The following is a 20,519-nucleotide window of genomic DNA, read 5'->3' as shown; positions in this document are numbered from 1 at the left end:
TTGAATGGCCATGTTGGCTAAAGAAATAGTCTAAGTAGTTTTAATGAAGACTTATTCATTATAGATGAATGAATGATTATTATATGAGAGTATTGTCTGTACTAATAATCCAGCTTTACTATTATCAAAATAAGGAAAAGTAGATCTATAACATTACTTACACTAATGACTGAAAAGCATGATGTGCTGACCGTGACTAGTCATTTGTAAGAAAACATTAATTCGTATCAAATTTCAGCCTTTATGTTATCATCTACGTCATTATTACAGATCTACATTTATTTTACAGCCTATAGCATAGAATCCTCGTGAAATATTATTTTACACGTACATATTCACATAATATATACCTGCAATATGTAAAATAAAATTTTACTCAGTATATTTTCACTTCAGGAGTTGTTAACATTTAATGTTTGGCTATGTTGGCATTTTTTTTAGTCGATTGGCAGGTGGATGCTGACAGGAAAGAGGAGACATTAGCTATCATTTCAGATCTTCTTGGCTTCAGCTGGACTGGTAAGCTGTCAAATTATGCAATTAATTTTAAGTTTTATATTTTAAATTTTACATATGCAATGTACTTTAGGAAGAGGCTGTATTTTAGGTAGAGGCTGTATTTACTGCACTTTTGTGTTATTTTAACTTTAACTCAACTATTCATCATCAGGAACAGATGATATTATACATAATTCAACTCTTTTGTTATTTGATTTGTTCTCCACCTCTCAAGAACTTGCAAGAGAACTGGAATTCAGTGAAGATGATATTCAGCTAGTGAGAACAGAGAATCCTAATTCCCTCCAAGAGCAGAGCCATGCTTTACTGCAGCGCTGGGTTGAACGTGAGGGCAAACACGCCACAGGTCCATACCATTTTGTCCTGCCAGATATGCCTTTATGAAATTATTTGTGCATTTGGTAAACCCATATTCAAATCGCTGATTGAATACAAATGTTATATTTTCAGTTTTTAAGTAATAGAAATGAATGTCTTCTAGTCATCTATTAATAAATTATTGATTCTTCCACAGAGGACTGTCTGATTAAGAGGCTGACTAAGATCAACCGCATGGACATTGTTCATCTTATTGAAACCCAGATGAACAAGTCAGTTCAAGAGCAAACATCTAGAACTTATGCAGAGATAGAGAAGACACTGGATCACAGTGAAGGTAGTTGTACTTCTTAGCACATTAAAAACCCTACCTTACACCAAGCTCCCTGTGTGTTTACGTTCATTCATATATATATATATACATATATGTATTGTTTTTAGTGTCAGTAGCCTTATCTTCAGTCCAAGAGGATGCAGATAGCCCCAGAGTTGTGAGAAAAGTGGAGTCAGATCGCAGACCACCCCCAGCTGTTTCAGAAGAGGACCTCTCAGTCGCGTCCCTACTGGATATTCCTTCGTGGGCAGAGCCTGTTGGACAGATCCATTCAGAGAGCATCCATGGTGACCTATTGGAGGAGCTTGAAATCCCGCAGTGAGTTATTCATTTGAAAATATTCCTGACTCTGCAAAATGCACTGGCAGTGCAACACAATGTCAGATCAAACTACTCCTTTTCTCAAGCCTAATGTTTCCCACCAAGTTGTCCTCAGGAAACAGAACAGTGTCCTATCCTGCTTCAGGCTGTTCTTTGTGTCATATAGTGGGTGCAGTTCTTTGGGTGTGTTTTCCTTTTAGCTTGTCAGATTAGGACTCTGAGACGCACATTTATCATCAAAGTTAGATTTTGTGACATATCTTTCTTTTTGTTCTGCAGTGAGTTGAATCCTAACTTGTGGACCTCTGAGGATGTAATTACACGTGAATCAAGTCAAGACAACTTAGATGAGCAAGTAAGTATGCAGCCCACTTCAAAAGAAGCTGCATTTGGGAGCCAAGCAACTCAAGTTTATGACCCCAAAGTGAAAGACCAGGAAGCTCATTTCATCAGCTCTTTCCAAGGTGGAGCTCAAGTCAAAGATGGTCAAAGCTTAGAGCACTGTGGGTGTGAAGACAAGCAAGGTCAATCGTGTGAAATTCACTCATCTCACTCATCTTTTTCTGTCAGAGACTTTACTCTGAGGCTGTCAGAGTCAGACAAAATTGAAACTGATGTCAGTAAGCTTTGTAATGAATTACATTGTGCACCCTTGTTTTGCAGTAGAGATCCAGCCAGTTCTAGTGAGATCACAGCCCAGTTCAAGAGAGTACTCTATAGTCATGACAAGACCACACAGGTTTCAGGTGTGGACATGGACACCAAACCCTTCAAGTTAAGCAAAGAAGAAATAACAAAGTGCAATATATATAGTGAAGTCATTCTGGAAAACTTGCCCTTCATTGATGATAATGCTGATATGCAGGCAACTGAACTCAATATTGCAACAGCTAAGTCCAGCAACGTGAATCCATTTAAAAATGACATACAGACAATGATGCCATGCAGTCAGACAACCTGTCGCCCTCATTGTATGGCTTGTGACTCAACTGAGATGATCTGTAATTGTTATTCTACTACTCCAAACAGTAACAATGTTGTAGCAGAAGCAAACAGGTCCTGCATTACTGAGCCAGAGAATTTGTCTTTCCACTATTTCCAGCCTGTCACTTATCTCACACTACAAACACCTGAGTGTGGTATCACATTACCTTCCACTTTTATAGACTGCAGCCGATTGACCCCTGATTCTTTAGCATCTGAAGAGCAGTGTGGCTCCCTTTCTCCCGCTAATGAAAGTAATCACTTCCTTCCAGATGCATGGATGTTAAATGAATCTGTACCTAGATGGTCATCCCCCGAATCTGTCATGTCAGTTAGTGATTATAGAGCAATGTCACCTGACTCTCCTCAGGGTGGGGAAAGAGTATTACCTCCAGACCTTTCAAGTATATTTGATGAGACTTATGAACTCTCTGTTATGTCTGAGAGATGTAGTTCTCCAGAAGTTACAAACAACTTCACTGAAAATGAATATAACACCTGTGAGTCATGTAGTTACGACCACAAACCGCTTTTTGGGTCAAAGGCTTTTGTTCCTGTAATTTCCCACTCTAGACCAGTATCAAATGACTATCTAATCTCTAAATATAGTCCAAGACATGAGGGTGAACATTTAAAGAAAGAATCCAGAACATTCTCACCTGTGATAGTAGAAAATGAATATGATCATTCAGTTCACAAAGGAATATCTTCACCTGACTTGTGTGCAGCTATTCATGACAATTTATCTACAGATAGGGATTGCCGACCATCTTCCCCACAATCACAAACTTCTCAGTGCAGTTTTTCATTTCTTGAACTATTGCTGTCACAGCCAATTCGCACACAGCTAATGAATCAACACTGTCATTATTATTTACAATATTCAGGAGAAAATCCATCCTCACCATCCCTGATGTCAACTTCTTACCATAAATTCAGTGTAAAGGAAGCAGGTCAAAGTAGCCCTTTGATGGAGGATTATGTAGATTGTGATTGCCCTCCGTCTGTCCCCCAGCAATCTGCCACATCAGTTTATCTTCCACCACATTTTTCTGCTTCACAGCACCAGCATAAAGCATGTGATGTCAAGCAATATGCTATAAAGAATTGCTCATCTCATCTTAATAAATGGCGAGATGATAAAACCACAGATGCATCAGATTCATTGATATGTCACATGAAAGGACGAGAAATACCAGCTACTCTTACATGTGTAGAAGTCAAAATCATTGACACTGAAGACTTGGGCTGTTCAGCTAAAGAAGAAGAGTCATTTCAATTTAGGCCACTAGTTTCTGGAGTCCAAAAGTTAAGAGAGGAAAGGAGTCAATCTTACCTTGATTACTGGTTTTCAAAGCTGGAAGCAGAATCTTTAGAAAATAATTCATTACCAGGGAAGTCAGTTGAAGATTTAACAACAAAGCCAAAATTGGCTCCAGAATACAATGAAAGGAAAGAGACTATAAATTTGACTTCGGTGAAAGAATTATCATTAGGAAACTCTTTCTCACCTACCAAAGACAAACACCAAAAACTTGAAACTTGTGACAACTTGCAAAAAATATCTATAGCCCAACCACTTGTGTTTGACTTAGTGGAGAGACCAAAATACATTTTGGACTTTCCAACGATAACTCAATTCTCTAACACAAAAAAACCCTTAAAGGAAACTGTAAACAAAGAATGTCAGTATGCATTATTCACAACTGAGAAGGAAGCACTAAGGCCATGTTTGAAAATTTCAAATACATCACTAGGAAAAAAGAGGGATTATGTATTTCCTGTAGGTACAAGATTTTTGGGGACCGTATGCCCTCTAATTGAAAAGGAGTTAACCCTTATCAGTGACTTCAGAACAGTACCTACACAAGTTTTTGAGGATAACAAAAAAATTTCAAAAGATTTCTACTCTTCAGATATTAATCTTACACGCTCAACTTTTAATGTAAAATCATGCCCAAGATTGTGGCCAAAATCTCCTGAATCATTGGAGTCTGATGATGAATTTAATCCTCTCTCTCCTGACTCACCTGTTACTCAGTTCAGATGTCCCCATAATGAAGAATTGCTAGGGCCTGCTTCAAGAACTTTGACCTATGCACAGGTTGTGCGAGGCTTTACACATGACAACAAATGTGACACTTTATTTGACTTCCAAAGTAGTGACTTGAGAACTATGCCTTCTGCATCTTTGCCATCAGAAGCATCTGATACAGAACATGCCCTTTATCTTCTAGACGAGTGGGTGGCGGAATTAAGGCCCCAGTCTCCTGAATCGCTGGAGTCTGAAGGTGAATTTAGGCCGCTCTCTCCGGACTCACCTGTTCCTCAGTTCAGATGTCCCCATAATGAATGTAATGCGGAATTGTTAGGGCAAAGGTCAGTTACACCAGAATCAGCATTTTCAGACTGGGAAGATTCTGATTTGTGTCTGGAAATTATGTTTGATGAGACCAGACCAGTGTCCTCTCAGTCACATTCATCTGATTTTAGTCTGGATTTGTTATCAGATAATAGAGCGTTGTCTCCAGAGTTTGTGTCTCCTGGTTTGGACTTGTCACTCTTGAACAGTTGGCTTGCAGACTTTAGAGCATCCTCCCCAGAATCTGTGGTGTCAGTTCATCAATGTCCTCATTCTTCTTCCACGATGTTAAGTCCAACAATCAGTCAACATTGTAAGTACTACTTGCAATATTCTGAAAATAGGCCCACGTCACCTCTTTCAACAATGTCCGATAATGATGATTTAGAATCTTGTCTTGCACGAATGTTTGAAGACAACAGACCAGATTCACCAGATTCCTACTCTTCAAATGTTGAAGTTAAACAATCAGCTCTTACTGTAAAATCATCCCCTTTGCTGCCTGCTTCGAGAACTTTGACCTATGCACAGGTTGTGCGAGGCTTTACACATGACAACAAATGTGACACTTTATTTGACTTCCAAAGTAGTGACTTGAGAACTATGCCTTCTGCATCTTCGCCATCAGAAGCATCTGACACAGAACATACCCTTTATCTTCTAGACGAGTGGGTGGCGGAATTAAGGCCACACTCTCCTGAATCGCTGGAGTCTGAAGGTGAATTTAGGCCGCTCTCTCCGGACTCACCTGTTCCTCAGTTCAGATGTCCCCATAATGAATGTAATGCGGAATTGTTAGGGCAAAGGTCGGTTACACCAGAATCAGCATTTTCAGACTGGGAAGATTCTGATTTGTGTCTGGAAATTATGTTTGATGAGATCAGACCAGTGTCCTCTCAGTCACATTCATCTGATTTTAGTCTGGATTTGTTATCAGATAATAGAGCGTTGTCTCCAGAGTTTGTGTCTCCAGGTTTGGACTTTTCACTCTTGAACAGTTGGCTGGCAGACTTTAGAGCATCCTCCCCAGAATCTGTGGTGTCAGTTCATCAATGTCCTCATTCTTCTTCCACGATGTTAAGTCCAACAATCAGTCAACATTGTAAGTACTACTTGCAATATTCTGAAAATAGGCCCACGTCACCTCTTTCAACAATGTCCGATAATGATGATTTAGAATCTTGTCTTGCACAAATGTTTGAAGACAACAGACCAGATTCACCAGATTCCTACTCTTCAAATGTTGAAGTTAAACACTCAGCTCTTACTGTAAAATCATCCCCTTTGCTGCCTGCTTCGAGAACTTTGACCTATGCACAGGTTGTGCGAGGCTTTACACATGACAACAAATGTGACACTTTATTTGACTTCCAAAGTAGTGACTTGCGAACTATGCCTTCTGCATCTTCGCCATCAGAAGCATCTGACACAGAACATACCCTTTATCTTCTAGACGAGTGGGTGGCGGAATTAAGGCCACACTCTCCTGAATCGCTGGAGTCTGAAGGTGAATTTAGGCCGCTCTCTCCGGACTCACCTGTTCCTCAGTTCAGATGTCCCCATAATGAATGTAATGCGGAATTGTTAGGGCAAAGGTCGGTTACACCAGAATCAGCATTTTCAGACTGGGAAGATTCTGATTTGTGTCTGGAAATTATGTTTGATGAGATCAGACCAGTGTCCTCTCAGTCACATTCATCTGATTTTAGTCTGGATTTGTTATCAGATAATAGAGCGTTGTCTCCAGAGTTTGTGTCTCCAGGTTTGGACTTTTCACTCTTGAACAGTTGGCTGGCAGACTTTAGAGCATCCTACCCAGAATCTGTGGTGTCAGTTCATCAATGTCCTCATTCTTCTTCCACGATGTTAAGTCCAACAATCAGTCAACATTGTAAGTACTACTTGCAATATTCTGAAAATAGGCCCACGTCACCTCTTTCAACAATGTCCGATAATGATGATTTAGAATCTTGTCTTGCACAAATGTTTGAAGACAACAGACCAGATTCACCAGATTCCTACTCTTCAAATGTTGAAGTTAAACAATCAGCTCTTACTGTAAAATCATCCCCTTTGCTGCCTGCTTCGAGAACTTTGACCTATGCACAGGTTGTGCGAGGCTTTACACATGACAACAACTGTGACACTTTATTTGACTTCCAAAGTAGTGACTTGAGAACTATGCCTTCTGCATCTTCGCCATCAGAAGCATCTGACACAGAACATACCCTTTATCTTCTAGACGAGTGGGTGGCGGAATTAAGGCCACACTCTCCTGAATCGCTGGAGTCTGAAGGTGAATTTAGGCCGCTCTCTCCAGACTCACCTGTTCCTCAGTTCAGATGTCCCCATAATGAATGTAATGCGGAATTGTTAGGGCAAAGGTCGGTTACACCAGAATCAGCATTTTCAGACTGGGAAGATTCTGATTTGTGTCTGGAAATTATGTTTGATGAGATCAGACCAGTGTCCTCTCAGTCACATTCATCTGATTTTAGTCTGGATTTGTTATCAGATAATAGAGCGTTGTCTCCAGAGTTTGTGTCTCCAGGTTTGGACTTTTCACTCTTGAACAGTTGGCTGGCAGACTTTAGAGCATCCTCCCCAGAATCTGTGGTGTCAGTTCATCAATGTCCTCATTCTTCTTCCACGATGTTAAGTCCAACAATCAGTCAACATTGTAAGTACTACTTGCAATATTCTGAAAATAGGCCCACGTCACCTCTTTCAACAATGTCCGATAATGATGATTTAGAATCTTGTCTTGCACAAATGTTTGAAGACAACAGACCAGATTCACCAGATTCCTACTCTTCAAATGTTGAAGTTAAACAATCAGCTCTTACTGTAAAATCATCCCCTTTGCTGCCTGCTTCGAGAACTTTGACCTATGCACAGGTTGTGCGAGGCTTTACACATGACAACAAATGTGACACTTTATTTGACTTCCAAAGTAGTGACTTGAGAACTATGCCTCCTGCATCTTCGCCATCAAGAGCATCTGACACAGAACATACCCTTTATCTTCTAGACGAGTGGGTGGCGGAATTAAGGCCACACTCTCCTGAATCGCTGGAGTCTGAAGGTGAATTTAGGCCGCTCTCTCCGGACTCACCTGTTCCTCAGTTCAGATGTCCCCATAATGAATGTAATGCGGAATTGTTAGGGCAAAGGTCGGTTACACCAGAATCAGCATTTTCAGACTGGGAAGATTCTGATTTGTGTCTGGAAATTATGTTTGATGAGATCAGACCAGTGTCCTCTCAGTCACATTCATCTGATTTTAGTCTGGATTTGTTATCAGATAATAGAGCGTTGTCTCCAGAGTTTGTGTCTCCAGGTTTGGACTTTTCACTCTTGAACAGTTGGCTGGCAGACTTAAGAGCATCCTCCCCAGAATCTGTGGTGTTAGTTCATCAATGTCCTCATTCTTCTTCCATGATGTTAAGTCCAACAATCAGTCAACATTGTAAGTACTACTTGCAATATTCTGAAAATAGGCCCACATCACCTCTTTCAACAATGTCCGATAATGATGATTTAGAATCTTGTTTTACACAAATGTTTCAAGACAAAAGAGCAGATTCACCAGATTCCTACTCTTCAAATGTTGAAGTTAAACACTCAGATCTTGCTGTAAAATCATCGCCTTTGCTGCCTTTTTCAAGACCTTTGACGTATGCACAGGTTGTGCAAGGCTTTACACATGACAACAAATGTGACACTTTTTTTGACTTCCAAAGTGGTGACTTGCGAACTATGCCTTCTGCATCTTCGCCATCAGAAGCATCTGATTCAGAACATACCCTTTATCTTCTAGACGAGTGGGTGGCAGAATTAAGGCCACACTCTCCTGAATCGCTGGAGTCTGAAGGTGAATTTAGGCCGCTCTCTCCGGACTCACCTGTTCCTCAGTTCAGATGTCCCCATAATGAATGTAATGCGGAATTGTTAGGGCAAAGGTCGGTTACACCAGAATCAGCATTTTCAGACTGGGAAGATTCTGATTTGTGTCTGGAAATTATGTTTGATGAGATCAGACCAGTGTCCTGTCAATCACATTCATCTGATTTTAGTCTGGATTTGTTATCAGATAATAGAGCGTTGTCTCCAGAGTTTGTGTCTCCAGGTTTGGACTTTTCACTCTTGAACAGTTGGCTGGCAGACTTAAGAGCATCCTCCCCAGAATCTGTGGTGTTAGTTCATCAATGTCCTCATTCTTCTTCCATGATGTTAAGTCCAACAATCAGTCAACATTGTAAGTACTACTTGCAATATTCTGAAAATAGGCCCACGTCACCTCTTTCAACAATGTCCGATAATGATGATTTAGAATCTTGTTTTACACAAATGTTTCAAGACAAAAGAGCAGATTCACCAGATTCCTACTCTTCAAATGTTGAAGTTAAACACTCAGATCTTGCTGTAAAATCATCGCCTTTGCTGCCTTTTTCAAGACCTTTGACGTATGCACAGGTTGTGCAAGGCTTTACACATGACAACAAATGTGACACTTTTTTTGACTTCCAAAGTGGTGAATTGCGAACTATGCCTTCTGCATCTTCGCCATCAGAAGCATCTGATTCAGAACATACCCTTTATCTTCTAGACGAGTGGGTGGCGGAATTAAGGCCACACTCTCCTGAATCGCTGGAGTCTGAAGGTGAATTTAGGCCGCTCTCTCCGGACTCACCTGTTCCTCAGTTCAGATTTCCCCATAATGAATGTAATGCGGAATTGTTAGGGCAAAGGTCGGTTACACCAGAATCAGCATTTTCAGACTGGGAAGATTCTGATTTGTGTCTGGAAATTATGTTTGATGAGATCAGACCAGTGTCCTCTCAGTCACATTCATCTGATTTTAGTCTGGATTTGTTATCAGATAATAGAGCGTTGTCTCCAGAGTTTGTGTCTCCAGGTTTGGACTTTTCACTCTTGAACAGTTGGCTGGCAGACTTTAGAGCATCCTCCCCAGAATCTGTGGTGTTAATTCATCAATGTCCTCATTCTTCTTCCACGATGTTAAGTCCAACAATCAGTCAACATTGTAAGTACTACTTGCAATATTCTGAAAATAGGCCCACGTCACCTCTTTCAACAATGTCCGATAATGATGATTTAGAATCTTGTCTTGCACAAATGTTTGAAGACAACAGACCAGATTCACCAGATTCCTACTCTTCAAATGTTGAAGTTAAACAATCAGCTCTTACTGTAAAATCATCCCCTTTGCTGCCTGCTTCGAGAACTTTGACCTATGCACAGGTTGTGCGAGGCTTTACACATGACAATAAATGTGACACTTTATTTGACTTCCAAAGTAGTGACTTGAGAACTATGCCTTCTGCATCTTCGCCATCAGAAGCATCTGACACAGAACATACCCTTTATCTTCTAGACGAGTGGGTGGCGGAATTAAGGCCATACTCTCCTGAATCGCTGGAGTCTGAAGGTGAATTTAGGCCGCTCTCTCCGGACTCACCTGTTCCTCAGTTCAGATGTCCCCATAATGAATGTAATGCGGAATTGTTAGGGCAAAGGTCGGTTACACCAGAATCAGCATTTTCAGACTGGGAAGATTCTGATTTGTGTCTGGAAATTATGTTTGATGAGATCAGACCAGTGTCCTCTCAGTCACATTCATCTGATTTTAGTCTGGATTTGTTATCAGATAATAGAGCGTTGTCTCCAGAGTTTGTGTCTCCAGGTTTGGACTTTTCACTCTTGAACAGTTGGCTGGCAGACTTTAGAGCATCCTCCCCAGAATCTGTGGTGTCAGTTCATCAATGTCCTCATTCTTCTTCCACGATGTTAAGTCCAACAATCAGTCAACATTGTAAGTACTACTTGCAATATTCTGAAAATAGGCCCACGTCACCTCTTTCAACAATGTCCGATAATGATGATTTAGAATCTTGTTTTACACAAATGTTTCAAGACAAAAGAGCAGATTCACCAGATTCCTACTCTTCAAATGTTGAAGTTAAACAATCAGCTCTTACTGTAAAATCATCCCCTTTGCTGCCTGCTTCGAGAACTTTGACCTATGCACAGGTTGTGCGAGGCTTTACACATGACAACAAATGTGACACTTTATTTGACTTCCAAAGTAGTGACTTGAGAACTATGCCTCCTGCATCTTCGCCATCAAGAGCATCTGACACAGAACATACCCTTTATCTTCTAGACGAGTGGGTGGCGGAATTAAGGCCACACTCTCCTGAATCGCTGGAGTCTGAAGGTGAATTTAGGCCGCTCTCTCCGGACTCACCTGTTCCTCAGTTCAGATGTCCCCATAATGAATGTAATGCGGAATTGTTAGGGCAAAGGTCGGTTACACCAGAATCAGCATTTTCAGACTGGGAAGATTCTGATTTGTGTCTGGAAATTATGTTTGATGAGATCAGACCAGTGTCCTCTCAGTCACATTCATCTGATTTTAGTCTGGATTTGTTATCAGATAATAGAGCGTTGTCTCCAGAGTTTGTGTCTCCAGGTTTGGACTTTTCACTCTTGAACAGTTGGCTGGCAGACTTAAGAGCATCCTCCCCAGAATCTGTGGTGTTAGTTCATCAATGTCCTCATTCTTCTTCCATGATGTTAAGTCCAACAATCAGTCAACATTGTAAGTACTACTTGCAATATTCTGAAAATAGGCCCACATCACCTCTTTCAACAATGTCCGATAATGATGATTTAGAATCTTGTTTTACACAAATGTTTCAAGACAAAAGAGCAGATTCACCAGATTCCTACTCTTCAAATGTTGAAGTTAAACACTCAGATCTTGCTGTAAAATCATCGCCTTTGCTGCCTTTTTCAAGACCTTTGACGTATGCACAGGTTGTGCAAGGCTTTACACATGACAACAAATGTGACACTTTTTTTGACTTCCAAAGTGGTGACTTGCGAACTATGCCTTCTGCATCTTCGCCATCAGAAGCATCTGATTCAGAACATACCCTTTATCTTCTAGACGAGTGGGTGGCAGAATTAAGGCCACACTCTCCTGAATCGCTGGAGTCTGAAGGTGAATTTAGGCCGCTCTCTCCGGACTCACCTGTTCCTCAGTTCAGATGTCCCCATAATGAATGTAATGCGGAATTGTTAGGGCAAAGGTCGGTTACACCAGAATCAGCATTTTCAGACTGGGAAGATTCTGATTTGTGTCTGGAAATTATGTTTGATGAGACCAGACCAGTGTCCTGTCAATCACATTCATCTGATTTTAGTCTGGATTTGTTATCAGATAATAGAGCGTTTTCTCCAGAGTTTGTGTCTCCAGGTTTGGACTTTTCACTCTTGAACAGTTGGCTGGCAGACTTAAGAGCATCCTCCCCAGAATCTGTGGTGTTAGTTCATCAATGTCCTCATTCTTCTTCCATGATGTTAAGTCCAACAATCAGTCAACATTGTAAGTACTACTTGCAATATTCTGAAAATAGGCCCACGTCACCTCTTTCAACAATGTCCGATAATGATGATTTAGAATCTTGTCTTGCACAAATGTTTGAAGACAACAGACCAGATTCACCAGATTCCTACTCTTCAAATGTTGAAGTTAAACACTCAGATCTTACTGTAAAATCATCCCCTTTGCTGCCTGCTTCGAGAACTTTGACTTATGCACAGGTTGTGCGAGGCTTTACACATGACAACAAATGTGACACTTTATTTGACTTCCAAAGTAGTGACTTGCGAACTATGCCTTCTGCATCTTCGCCATCAGAAACATCTGATTCAGAACATACCCTTTATCTTCTAGATGAGTGGGTGGCGGAATTAAGGCCACACTCTCCTGAATCGCTGGAGTCTGAAGGTGAATTTAGGCCGCTCTCTCCGGACTCACCTGTTCCTCAGTTCAGATGTCCCCATAATGAATGTAATGCGGAATTGTTAGGGCAAAGGTCGGTTACACCAGAATCAGCATTTTCAGACTGGGAAGATTCTGATTTGTGTCTGGAAATTATGTTTGATGAGACCAGACCAGTGTCCTCTCAATCACATTCTTCTGATTTTAGTCTGGATTTGTTATCAGATAATAGAGCATTGTCTCCAGAGTTTGTGTCTCCAGGTTTGGACTTTTCACTCTTGAACAGTTGGCTGGCAGACTTTAGAGCATCCTCCCCAGAATCTGTGGTGTCAGTTCATCAATGTCCTCATTCTTCTTCCACGATGTTAAGTCCAACAATCAGTCAACATTGTAAGTACTACTTGCAATATTCTGAAAAAAGGCCCACGTCACCTCTTTCAACAATATCTGATAATGATGATTTAGAATCTTGTCTTGCACAAATGTTTGAAGACAACAGACCAGATTCACCAGATTCCTACTCTTCAAATGTTGAAGTTAAACACTCAGCTCTTACTGTAAAATCATCCCCTTTGCTGCCTTCTTCGAGAACTTTAACCTATGCACAGGTTGTGTGAGGCTTTACACATGACAACAAATGTGACACTTTATTTGACTTCCAAAGTAGTGACTTGAGAAGTATCCTTTCTGCATCTTCGCCATCAGAAACATCTGACACAGAACATACCCTTTATCTTCTAGACGAGTGGGTGGCGGAATTAAGGCCACACTCTCCTGAATCGCTGGAGTCTGAAGGTGAATTTAGGCCGCTCTCTCCGGACTCACCTGTTCCTCAGTTCAGATGTCCCCATAATGAATGTAATGCGGAATTGTTAGGGCAAAGGTCGGTTACACCAGAATCAGCATTTTCAGACTGGGAAGATTCTGATTTGTGTCTGGAAATTATGTTTGATGAGATCAGACCAGTGTCCTCTCAGTCACATTCATCTGATTTTAGTCTGGATTTGTTATCAGATAATAGAGCGTTGTCTCCAGAGTTTGTGTCTCCAGGTTTGGACTTTTCACTCTTGAACAGTTGGCTGGCAGACTTTAGAGCATCCTCCCCAGAATCTGTGGTGTCAGTTCATCAATGTCCTCATTCTTCTTCCACGATGTTAAGTCCAACAATCAGTCAACATTGTAAGTACTACTTGCAATATTCTGAAAAAAGGCCCACGTCACCTCTTTCAACAATATCTGATAATGATGATTTAGAATCTTGTCTTGCACAAATGTTTGAAGACAACAGACCAGATTCACCAGATTCCTACTCTTCAAATGTTGAAGTTAAACAATCAGCTCTTACTGTAAAATCATCCCCTTTGCTGCCTTCTTCGAGAACTTTTACCTATGCACAGGTTGTGCGAGGCTTTACACATGACAACAAATGTGACACTTTATTTGACTTCCAAAGTAGTGACTTGAGAAGTATCCCTTCTGCATCTTCGCCATCAGAAACATCTGACACAGAACATACCCTTTATCTTCTAGACGAGTGGGTGGCGGAATTAAGGCCACACTCTCCTGAATCGCTGGAGTCTGAAGGTGAATTTAGGCCGCTCTCTCCGGACTCACCTGTTCCTCAGTTCAGATGTCCCCATAATGAATGTAATGCGGAATTGTTAGGGCAAAGGTCGGTTACACCAGAATCAGCATTTTCAGACTGGGAAGATTCTGATTTGTGTCTGGAAATTATGTTTGATGAGATCAGACCAGTGTCCTCTCAGTCACATTCATCTGATTTTAGTCTGGATTTGTTATCAGATAATAGAGCGTTGTCTCCAGAGTTTGTGTCTCCAGGTTTGGACTTTTCACTCTTGAACAGTTGGCTGGCAGACTTTAGAGCATCCTCCCCAGAATCTGTGGTGTCAGTTCATCAATGTCCTCATTCTTCTTCCACGATGTTAAGTCCAACAATCAGTCAACATTGTAAGTACTACTTGCAATATTCTGAAAATAGGCCCACGTCACCTCTTTCAACAATGTCCGATAATGATGATTTAGAATCTTGTCTTGCACAAATGTTTGAAGACAACAGACCAGATTCACCAGATTCCTACTCTTCAAATGTTGAAGTTAAACAATCAGCTCTTACTGTAAAATCATCCCCTTTGCTGCCTGCTTCGAGAACTTTGACCTATGCACAGGTTGTGCGAGGCTTTACACATGACAACAAATGTGACACTTTATTTGACTTCCAAAGTAGTGACTTGAGATCTATGCCTTCTGCGGCTTGGCCATCAGAAGCATCTGATACAGAACATACCCTTTATCTTCTAGACGATTGGATGGCGGAATTAAGGCCACACTCTCCTGAATCGCTGGAGTCTGAAGGTGAATTTAGGCCGCTCTCTCCGGACTCACCTGTTCCTCAGTTCAGATGTCCCCATAATGAATGTAATGCGGAATTGTTAGGGCAAAGGTCGGTTACACCAGAATCAGCATTTTCAGACTGGGAAGATTCTGATTTGTGTCTGGAAATTATGTTTGATGAGATCAGACCAGTGTCCTCTCAGTCACATTCATCTGATTTTAGTCTGGATTTGTTATCAGATAATAGAGCATTGTCTCCAGAGTTTGTGTCTCCAGGTTTGGACTTTTCACTCTTGAACAGTTGGCTGGCAGACTTTAGAGCATCCTCCCCAGAATCTGTGGTGTCAGTTCATCAATGTCCTCATTCTTCTTCCACGATGTTAAGTCCAACAATCAGTCAACATTGTAAGTACTACTTGCAATATTCTGAAAATAGGCCCACGTCACCTCTTTCAACAATGTCCGATAATGATGATTTAGAATCTTGTCTTGCACAAATGTTTGAAGACAACAGACCAGATTCACCAGATTCCTACTCTTCAAATGTTGAAGTTAAACAATCAGCTCTTACTGTAAAATCATCCCCTTTGCTGCCTGCTTCGAGAACTTTGACCTATGCACAGGTTGTGCGAGGCTTTACACATGACAACAAATGTGACACTTTATTTGACTTCCAAAGTAGTGACTTGAGATCTATGCCTTCTGCGGCTTGGCCATCAGAAGCATCTGATACAGAACATACCCTTTATCTTCTAGACGATTGGATGGCGGAATTAAGGCCACACTCTCCTGAATCGCTGGAGTCTGAAGGTGAATTTAGGCCGCTCTCTCCGGACTCACCTGTTCCTCAGTTCAGATGTCCCCATAATGAATGTAATGCGGAATTGTTAGGGCAAAGGTCGGTTACACCAGAATCAGCATTTTCAGACTGGGAAGATTCTGATTTGTGTCTGGAAATTATGTTTGATGAGATTAGACCAGTGTCCTCTCAGTCACATTCATCTGATTTTAGTCTGGATTTGTTATCAGATAATAGAGCATTGTCTCCAGAGTTTGTGTCTCCAGGTTTGGACTTTTCACTCTTGAACAGTTGGCTGGCAGACTTTAGAGCATCCTCCCCAGAATCTGTGGTGTTAATTCATCAATGTCCTCATTCTTCTTCCACGATGTCAAGTCCAACAATCAGTCAACATTGTAAGTACTACTTGCAATATTCTGAAAATAGGCCCACGTCACCTCTTTCAACAATGTCCGATAATGATGATTTAGAATCTTGTCTTGCACAAATGTTTGAAGACAACAGACCAGATTCATCAGATTCCTACTCTTCAAATGTTGAAGTTAAACAATCAGCTCTTACTGTAAAATCATCCCCTTTGCTGCCTGCTTCGAGAACTTTGACCTATGCACAGGTTGTGCGAGGCTTTACACATGACAACAAATGTGACACTTTATTTGACTTCCAAAGTAGTGACTTGAGATCTATGCCTTCTGCGGCTTGGCCATCAGAAGCATCTGATACAGAACATACCCTTTATCTTCTAGACCATTGGGTGGCGGAATTAAGGCCACACTCTCCTGAATCGCTGGAGTCTGAAGGTGAATTTAGGCCGCTCTCTCCGGACTCACCTGTTCCTCAGTTCAGATGTCCCCATAATGAATGTAATGCGGAATTGTTAGGGCAAAGGTCGGTTACACCAGAATCAGCATTTTCAGACTGGGAAGATTCTGATTTGTGTCTGGAAATTATGTTTGATGAGATCAGACCAGTGTCCTCTCAGTTACATGTATATGATTTTGGTTCCGATTCTTTATCAAATAAAAGCCCTTCGTCCCCAGAAAATGAACGCGACACAACTTCGTCCCGAAAATCAAGTCATGCTTTCAGAGAAAAATCAACTTCAGTCAAGGCTTTTTCATCAAATTTTGAACCTCTATCTTCTCAAAACCTATTAGTTAATAAAAACCATACCCAGGTACACACTTCATCTTTGCATTCCTTGCCATCACAGTCATATGAAATGAGATATGTTAGTGATTCTAGCATACAAAACAAAGTTTGTTTTCCCAAACTAATGTCACATCTTTCTGATCCAATGTATAAAGGAAAATGTCCTTGTTGTGATATTATATTTTCCTAAACCATCCACCTATTTAGTCAAGTCAGTTGAACATCACAAAAAACTTTACTGACACAATAGTAACTAAAATGGTTCAGTTTTTTTTCTCTAGTTCTTCACCAGTCACCAGTCATCTTTTTTTGCATAACAACTATTGTGTTAGGATCTTCAAGCATCTCTATTGCAATGCTGAAGACACCCATAATCTTGACTTATGAAGTTAATTTATGATAAACTGTGTGATTCCCCTACCCATATATTCTATTTATCCTTTATTCCTTTATTCCTTAGTCCTTATGCTCTTTTCCTCAATGCAAGTAAGGCCAACTAGTTACTGATAGGGCTGCTAAGTACTACTAGGATCATGGGATTAACTCAAAATGTTCCTTATGTGTTTTCAACTGTTGCCTTTTTTAGTGAATGGGGTTGTATTTCGAGCCCTAATTTTGAGGGGGGTTTGTTTTTTTTTTTGACCAAGCCTTTCATGTTCCCTAATGTGTAATGTTTAATGATTATCCACGCCAGTTAGGGCTGGTCAATATGGCCTAAAATCATATCATGGTATAATTTAAAGCATGTGCGGTAACGATATATATCGCGATATATTCTTTTCTTCTGTATAACATACTTTATAAGGCAGGGGTCGACAACCCTGGGCACGCGTGCCAAGGGTTAGCTGATGGCACGACCTTATCTGGACTGGCCATCAGTCATACCGGGTGATTTTTCGTTTTTATGGGCCGATTATTTATTTATTTATTTTTGTAACGGTATAAACAATGAAAGGTGGTGGATTGGCCAGATGCTGGTCGATATGTAAAACTAACTCAGTTGTTTGGTGGTGGCTATGGCGGAGCTTCCACAGAGGCCAGCGGATGGATGAGGGAAAGGCGGGGGCAGGAGGAGGAGAGACCCGAGGCGGCCGCTGGTCCGAGTGTCAGGTGAACTGAACTTCAGGTAATAAGTTATGACCTGCAGTCTTTCTGGGTCAGAGAAAAACCAAGTTTAGGTGTAGTTTATTTTCGTTGTGCTGACTTTTTACAGTCAGTTACAATAACACGTACTGTGTACTAGCTAGCATTGGTGGAGTTTCTATACAGTTGGGCGGGTGCTATGATGTTACTGATAGTGAACTTTATTTTATTCATAAGGTTAGTTAGTAGAGTTGCCAACCGTCCCGTAAAAAATGGAATCATCCCATATTCAGAGAAAATATTACGCGTTTCGTGTTGAGCTGAAAAGGAACACAGTTTGTCCCGTACTTCAGCTAGAATGGAAAAAGACACAAAGCTGGAGTTTTTCTGCATCTTTACGCTGCACAGCTGTTTCTGCTTCTCTCATTCTCTCCCCTCCCTCTCCTGTTGCTACTTCAATCATGAAACTGATCAATGGTCAGCTGATCGGCTTTTCTCTCTTGCTTGTTTATCGCCCACTTTGCACCAGAAACAGGAAACCAGCGGATGTCGCGCTAAACAACAGCAACATGTTTTAGCTTGATCAGTTGTTAGAATTTATTTAATATTAATTTCTAGTATCAGCTGATGTTTGCTGGAGCCACAGCTGTAAAAGCTGCTGGTCATTATAACGGTTTGGATATGTGGTGAGAGGGAAACATGAAGATGAAACCGGGAGATTTCCTTACTGAATCATCAGAGCTGAACAGGTGATGGAGAAACAGGTTTACCCTTTAGGTGACATGAATGAGTTGAAGGGAAGTTATGAACTGTTTCTGAGAGACTAATAACACCAGGATCCTTTTCTAAGTAGCTGACAGTGTGCAGGGGTGGATCTAGCAAAGTTTTGCCAGGGGGCCAGGCAGGGCATTAACAGGGAAAGGGGCCACAAAGAAATGTGTTTCTTTCTTATTCTCATTTAAAAATGTCTAGCTTTTATTAAATAATTATCTGAATCTTATAACCAAAGTTTTTATCTGACGTAAAATGTATAGAAATCATACATATACCAACAAGACAGTGTACATCACCGTCACCACAGCGTTTGTTTTCATTCAAAGCCTTTATAGCTTTAATACCTTTAATACCGCATTAACTGGCTGAGTTAATGCGACATTGAAATGCAGCTGATTGAACTGAAAACCTCAACTTTGTGGGGGGTCAAAGTTTGCAGAACTATGAACGCAGCTGGAATCCGTAACTGTGCGTGTTCATGGAGCTTGCATTTTCACCTGCTGGACATCACTACCTGACAAGTTTAACTGTCTTCAGAACATTGCAGAGGCATTATTGACAGTATTTGGCTCTACATATCTGTGTGAGCAGATTTTCTCTCACATGAGTGTCCTCAGGTAGCGGTCTGCATGCTGGACACTCGTAGACCTGTGTCTCTGAGTGGGAGACCAGAGATCACATTAACATGTGTATCCCTGTATTAACAAACATGTCATAGTGGCTCAGTTTATTTTTCTTATCATTGTTGTGAGGAGACCATAAAGAGCATTTGCATTTTCTGTTGTACAGTTCATTTGCTGTTATGGAGTTCTTGTTATGGATAAAAAGTGTCTTTTTTTGTTTCAAAACAGCTGATAACTATTCGCTGATAGCTGCAAACATCTGCGAACAAATATAATTCTATAAAGTTGTTCTATATAGTGTGTAACTGTTAATATAGAGTTATTCAATTTATTGCTATTGCAATCATATGGCACATTGACTTCTGAGGAAATTTTAGATGGTACTCATCATCAGAAAGGTTGCCTACCCCCACTATAAGGCATACTTAAAATACTTTAATTTTCTCAAAAATCGACAGTGTGCCTTATGTCTCAATTCTGGTTGTGCTTACTGACCTTGAACCAATTTTATGTGGTACACGGCACGTAGAAATCTGTCAAAAAATGTTTTAGTATGACTTTGGTAAGCTATGAAGGCGCACAGCTTGATGGATTGCCGGAGCATTACGGCTGCCGTAGTCAGGAGCCTCGCGGAGTAATCTGGGTCCAAAACTCCGTCTGCTTCAGGTCCCAAAGTCAAACGAACACTGCGGCATCACAGAGTTAAAAACTGTCTAAAATCTTTCATCCTTAATAAAATAATCAGCGTTGCTGTTTTACCAGGTGTAACAATTAAGTTTAACATCCAGGCATCCATGAAAACAGAATTTATTAAATTTCAGTCAGGAGAACAACTGAGGTAATCCATCCACAATACGAGTTTAGTCATTAATATACTGCAACAACATGGGAATAGAACAGCTGCGAGAGAATTCAGCATCATTGAATCAATGGTACGGAAGTGGAGGAAGCGCAGTTTTTAGCTTTCCCCATATTCCAAAAGTGCTTAGTCTCTTTGCTATTACTGTCGCCCGGCATAATTTGCAGATGATGTTGTTTGCAGCCGCTGCAATGCTTTCGACCAAAACAGGCTCAGCTTGATGACG

General features: G+C 40.8%; 1 protein-coding gene across 2 annotated transcripts in view; it reads left to right on the top strand.

Annotated features, from left to right (window-relative positions):
• Window positions 1–20,519, top strand: part of ank2a (ankyrin 2a, neuronal) — an 82,263-nt gene that overhangs the window by 51,966 nt on the left and 9,778 nt on the right. Inside the window, exons 39-43 of one of the 2 annotated variants that reach the window (XM_087841787.1) lie at window positions 442–519; window positions 734–865; window positions 1,034–1,174; window positions 1,279–1,489; window positions 1,772–1,847. In XM_087841787.1, the coding sequence (XP_087697913.1) occupies window positions 442–519; window positions 734–865; window positions 1,034–1,174; window positions 1,279–1,489; window positions 1,772–1,847 (638 nt within the window). Of the gene's footprint in view, window positions 1–441; window positions 520–733; window positions 866–1,033; window positions 1,175–1,278; window positions 1,490–1,771; window positions 18,892–20,519 lie in introns of those variants that run through there. The other variant, XM_087841786.1, reaches the window with a different exon arrangement.

Source organism: Neolamprologus brichardi, chromosome 6 (genome assembly GCF_056152115.1).
Source record: "Neolamprologus brichardi isolate AB-2024 chromosome 6, ASM5615211v1, whole genome shotgun sequence".
Taxonomy (NCBI): Eukaryota; Metazoa; Chordata; class Actinopteri; order Cichliformes; family Cichlidae; genus Neolamprologus; species Neolamprologus brichardi.
This window is presented reverse-complemented; position numbering and strand designations above follow the sequence as displayed.